At 41.5% G+C, this 6,000-nt stretch overlaps 1 protein-coding gene across 1 annotated transcript in view; it reads right to left on the bottom strand.

Moving 5' to 3' along the window:
- Positions 1–1,201: 1,201 nt before the first annotated feature.
- The window catches only part of TRHDE (thyrotropin releasing hormone degrading enzyme), a 418,324-nt gene continuing 413,525 nt past the window's right edge, over positions 1,202–6,000 (bottom strand). Inside the window, exon 23 of the mRNA XM_029079309.2 lies at positions 1,202–1,498. Coding sequence (XP_028935142.2) covers positions 1,286–1,498 — 213 coding nt within the window. The 3' untranslated portion in view covers positions 1,202–1,285. The remainder of the gene's footprint in view (positions 1,499–6,000) is intronic.

Below are 6,000 nucleotides of genomic sequence, written 5' to 3'. Positions count from 1 at the left end.
TTGGGACAGGGACTTTGTCCAACCGATTTGCTTGTATCTACCTCAGTGCTTAATACAATGAGTGGCACATAATAAACACTTAACAAATACCTTAATTATTAATTATTATTATTATCTACCTTTTCCTGGTCAACTCTGGCAGTTAAACACTAACAGGCCTGGGAGTCAGATGACTGGGATTCTAATCCTGCCTCACCACTCATATGCTGGGGACTCTTGGGCAAGTCACTTTAACTTCTCTGTGCTTCAGTTTCCTCTAAAATGGAAATTAAATCCTACTCCCCGCTACCGGGACTGTGAGTCCTATGTAATATGGGGACTGTGTCCAACCTGATTAACTTGTATCTACCCTAGTACTTAGAACAGTACTAGACACAAAATAAGTGCTTAACAAATGCTGTAATTATTATAGTTATTATGTAGAATCATCAGTATGAGCAAATGAATCATGCCAGAATAATGAGCTGTGGGTTTACCCTGCATGGGAACAATAGCATTGCTTGTTTGGGCTAAACAGTTCATTATTTATGATCCATTTCACTTCATTCGTGAAAGAACACTGATCGTCACCCAAGATGCAAGCCAGGAAGAGAATGCGATGATAATAATCATAATAATGATGTTATTTGTTAAGCACTTACTATGTGTTAAGCACTGGGGTAGATACAAACTAATCATGTTGGACAAAGTCCAAGTCCCACATGGGGTTCACAGTCTTAATTTCCATTTTACAGATGAGGTAACTGAGGCCTAAGAAGCAAAGTGATTTGACCAAGGTCACTCAGAGGATAAGTGCCCAAGTCGGAATTAGAACCCAGGTCATTCCAACTCCCAAGTCCGTACTCTATCCACTAGGCCATGCTGCAAGAGACATGACTAAGTAGGGGCTGGGTGGCCTAGTGGAAAAAACAGGACTGGGTGTCAGGAGACTTGGATTCCAATCCTGGCTCCATCACTTGCCTGCTGCATAACCTTGGTCAAGTCATTTAACTTCTCTGTACTTCAGTTTCCTCATCTGTTAGTGTTCTCACTCTACCTATTCTCACTCCACCTTAGACTGTGACCTCCATGGAGCACAGGGACTGTGTCTGATCCAACTGTGTTGTATTTACCCCAGCATTTGGCCCAGTGCTTGGCACACTATAAGTGTTTAACACATAGTACATGTTTAACCAACACCAAAATTATCATTTGGATTGAGTTATCCCACAGTACTGAGAATTTATTTTGCAAATTTGGAGATCTGGTTCTGCAATGTACATTCATTTCAAAAACTGTTCAGGTGTCAGAGATATTCTGTTCTGTGATCACAGATGGCAACTGTTCTCTTTATTAGGCATCTCAAAATCAGTGCAGTTATAGGTGAAAAAGGCTGAGAAACTGTGGATGGCTCAGCACAAGCTGTTACCCCTATGGCAAAAATAACTCCAGAGCATGTCCTGCTGGCAGCGTGACATCCCTTTCCCTTCTTCACCAGTGGGGTTGACCAATGCTCTTCCTGAATCGAAAGGGGGCAGAAATATGGACAATGAATGCAAGAGATTCTCCATCAGAAACACACTCATGAGTACAGTCTCAGAGTTGGCAATGGCATTGACCCAAATTATAAATCTATATGTAAACCTCATTATGCTATTTCTTGGGTATCACAAAAATCTAGAAAATCCAATTGCCTAGAGAACATGAACAGCTTTAATAAAGCAACCTGGGTCATCAACGTTTCTGAATCATTGGGACACAGAAAGGTTAGACACAAGCAGACTGGCCCCTTATTCTGAGAAAAGTCCATCATGGAATAAGGGAAGAGATGTGGAATCCAGGCCTTGTGTGAAGGCTTTATCATGGGCAGGCGGTAAGGAAAGCAGGAGGGAAGCATGATGTAGAGCTGAAAAGTGACAAAAGAAAAGCTACTGACAAACAAAAATCTGAAGAGGGAGAATTAGAGACGTTTAAATTTGGAGTGGAAAACAGAGACAGAAACTCCAGGTGGTCAGGCTGATCAGTAATTGGGAGTGAGAGCTGCTGCTGTGGGTAGTGTGGGAGAATTAAGGGAAACGTTTGAAAACCAACTAAAGAGAAACCAGAAAACACAAAAGAAATGTGTTTGTGAACTGACACAAACTAATCATCACAGGAAAAGTGAAAAACAAAACAAGAAACAAAAAAGGCAAGAAACCACTCTAAGAAAAATAGAAAAAGAGGAGCTTAGAAAAACCAGTGGTAAAAAGGAGGAAGGCATTTTCTAATATGATCAAAGTGAAAATTAGGATATGGGGATATTTCTACTAGAATCTCACTCAAATGATGTTTCTTTCCCAAAGGACAGCTGTGTGCCTGTATGTGAGAAAGTAAATATGTAACTGTGGAGGAAGAGGATGCTTAATATATTTAATTCCTAAATAGAAACAACAAACTTGGTTTATGTAATTACTTTTGTACAATAGGCATCCAATCAAATCGTCCAAAGAAATAAATGATATAATACTTAGGTATTGAGGTGTGGGTTTTAGCTGCAGGAAATTTAAACCTGCTTTTATGAGATAGTGCATGTTGGCCAGAAAAACCAAAGCCATTTTTCCTTTCTCTTTGAACAGTGTCTCAGCCTTTAACTTTTAACTTTAACTTTTGCTTGGATGGTTACTGAAGTGGCTAGAAGGGATGACAATAATATACAATTGTCTGGGAAACTTAGGACTCTGCTGAATATTCCATGCCCATGTTTAATTATTCCAACACAATTCTGCCTTCTGTGAACAATATAGGGAGCCTGGTCTTATTAAAAAATCAAACTTCAGACCCAAACTCAACAGTGAAACCACTGAAAAAAGACCAGGACAAATCTTGCTGGGGTGGAAGCTGACTAGTAACATTCATTCATCAGACCTCTAGGGAGTGATTTCTGCTCCAGGGACCTAAATGATTTGTTTGTGAATTAAATGAACACAAAATCCCTAACTCGCATTCAGCTTGCTCATTTAGAAAAGCCCGTGCCCATTCTGAGAGGTGAGAGAGATGTATTGTGTATTTTGTGTAAACTGATGTTACTCCGTATTGATTCCCCCACTCTCCTAGACCTTACATGAAGGACCAGCAGTTGATGGGTGGAAAGAGAGGATGAATAGTGCTAAGGTTTGCAGGATTGAAAGATAGGGAAGATGGTGATGTTGTTTACTGGTGGGAAAGTTAGTTGGAAACAGGACCTGGGAGGGAAGATGAAGAGTTCATTTTGCGGCGTATTGAGTTTGAGGTCCTGACAAGCCATTCTTATAGAGATATCTTCAGCTTCAAGGCAGTAGTTGACTCCCTGGAAGCGGCTGAACTTCTGAAGGGAATGACCATAATCTGAGAGGAGAATCATACCAAGAACTAAGACTGGAGAGACTGCCAGATAATAACATTTCTTAAGCTCTTACTATGTGCCAGAAACTCTACTAAGCGGTGGATACAAGCAAATTGAGCTGGACACAGCCCCTATCCCACATGGGGCTCACAGTCTCAATCCCCATTTTACAGATGAGGTAACTGAGGCACAGAGAAGTGAAGTGACTTGCCCACGGTCACACAGCCGGCAAATGGAAGACCTTCTGACTCCCAGGCCTATCCACCACGCCATACAGGCAGAAGAAAAATTGCTGGAAGAGACTGAGAAAGATCATCCAGAACCAGGGGAGAACTTCCTGAAAAGGAGAAGGAAGTGGTCTGCAGACCTGAAGGCAGTTAAGAGGCCAAAGAGTATTTAGAACAAAGTAGAGACCATTAGTTCTTTTAAATGACAATTGTGTAGTTCTTACTATGTGCCAGGCAGAGGATTAAACGCTGAGGTAAAAACAAGTGGTATGGATACAGTCACTCTCCCACATTGGGCTCATGGTCTTAATCCCCATTTCACAGATGAGGAAACTGAGTCACTGAGAAGTTCATTAACTTGCCCAAGGTCACACAGCAGGACCATGGTGCAGTCAGGGTTAGAACCCAAGTTATCTGGCTCCAAGGCCCCTACTCTTTCCCCTAGGCCATGCCGCTTCTCAGAGTGTCAAGAGGGATGTCATGGGTCACTTCAGAGAGCATAGCTATTTATTGAGCACTTACTGTATGCAGAGCACTGTATTAAAAGCTTGGAAAGTACAGTTCAGCAATAAAGAGAGACAAATCCTGTCCACACCTGGCTTACAGTCTAGAGGACTGTATAGTCTTAGTAGAGTGAAGCAATAGGAGACTGAAACCTGATAGAAGAAGACCAAGAAGGGATAGGGAGTGCTGATGTCAGCTGAATGGAAACTGTTCAAAGAGTTGGGCCAGGAATGGAAAGAGGGAGATGGGGAGATAGATGGTGCAGTGGATTCTGAAGAAGGGTTTTAGGAGAGGGGATCTGTGGATGCGTTCATGGGCCAAGACTATAGAGCCATCAGAAAGTAAGTGATCGAAGTTAGAGATCCAGAAGGGAAGAACAGTAGGTGCAGATGTTTTCAGAAGATAAGACATAGGTTCAGAGGGGATGCACTCTGAAAACAGATGGGAGATCTCCTCCATCCTTTATATGGAGCGAAACTGAGAATAGTTCATTTAATTGTTCTTTCGTAGTTTGTATTTAAGCTCTAAAAGAGGTGACGACTTCATTTTCCCTCTTAATGACTAAAAAGAAATCCAATGCCTTAAAAAAACACTTTTTAAAAAAAAATTGGAAATGCACAATACCAAAGGGAAAATGTCAGACCACGCTATTCTAATCAGGGATGTAACACCGGAGTGGAACACATGGGATTGATCAGCCGCAGGGCCAGTTCTCCTTGGGAATGTGGGCAGAGTTTGAGGATGGAAAGGGTGAGAGCTTGGATACCCCAGCTGAGGCTGGCAGACTGAGGGGCCTGGACTGAGTCTCTGCAGTAGAGCTCTGCCTATCAAGTTTAAGGACAGTTTTTTCCTGGTGATTCATGATCAGGTGTTCTAGACTGGGAGGTCTTTGTGGGTGGGGAATAGGTCTTCCAACTCCATTGTGCTGTACTCTCCCAAGGGCTTATAAAGTGCTCTGAACACAGTTAGTGCTCAAAAAATACCTTTGATCGATTGATGGGGGCAGGGTGGAAATCTACAGATTGATTCAAATCCCTCATTTTGGCCAGTAATTTAAACCTCTCTCCTTAACTGAGAATGCAAGAGTGAATTCAAAAATCATATTTTTCAGCTAAAAGTTAAAAGTTAACATTTCCCTTGAGCCAACTGTCCACTTCTGAGTTTAATCCAGTATCGAGGGACAGAAAAAAAATGGGTTTGTTTTGGCACAGAGTCAACCTGAAATTGCTACCAACAGCCTGCTTTCACAAAACAGTTTTTCTCAATTAATGAAGCCAGGAGCACCCCTTTTTACAGACACAAATTCAACAGACAACCTCCAACCAACCCTCCTTTGGCTGGGACAAAATGTGCAGACAGAGTCATTCTAGGAGATACAGCATTAACCCTCAATTCCTTTCAGGGTTAATTCCTTCATTTGCTGCAGAGTTACACTGTTGTTTTTTCAGGATGAAGAAGTCAGGGGTTAGAAAGTACATGGACAAATATTTTTGTGTTGCCCTCTCTCCTAGAACTTCTTGAAAAGTAGATTAAGCTTTCTAATCTCAGGATCAGAAGAAGCATTAGTATGAAACTGAGAGAAACACTAGTATAAATACAAACATCAAGCTTGATTATTTGAATTTACATGCACACACTCACACACACATCTCTCTCCCCTCTCTCCCCTTCCATTCTGGAGTGCTTCCACTAGTAAGATGTGGAAATATATTTGTTAGACTTTTTGATGAATTCCCTCAAAATAATCATTTGGCGGGAGCTAAACTAGTGATTTGATAAGCCCCAGAATTGAGGAATTAAATTCTATAGTTTGGGGCAAAACATTTTCACCTGGTTGAATGAAAAAGAGGTGTGAGTAGTCGTCTTTCACATGAAAGAACTCAGCTTACTGTAAAACTCATTGGCATTTCCCTTTCTCCTTAAGGGCTA

The sequence above is a fragment of the Ornithorhynchus anatinus genome, chromosome 14 (genome assembly GCF_004115215.2).
Source record: "Ornithorhynchus anatinus isolate Pmale09 chromosome 14, mOrnAna1.pri.v4, whole genome shotgun sequence".
NCBI lineage: Eukaryota > Metazoa > Chordata > Mammalia > Monotremata > Ornithorhynchidae > Ornithorhynchus > Ornithorhynchus anatinus.
Note: the sequence above shows the minus strand (reverse complement) of the source record. Positions and strands in the feature narration are given on the sequence as shown.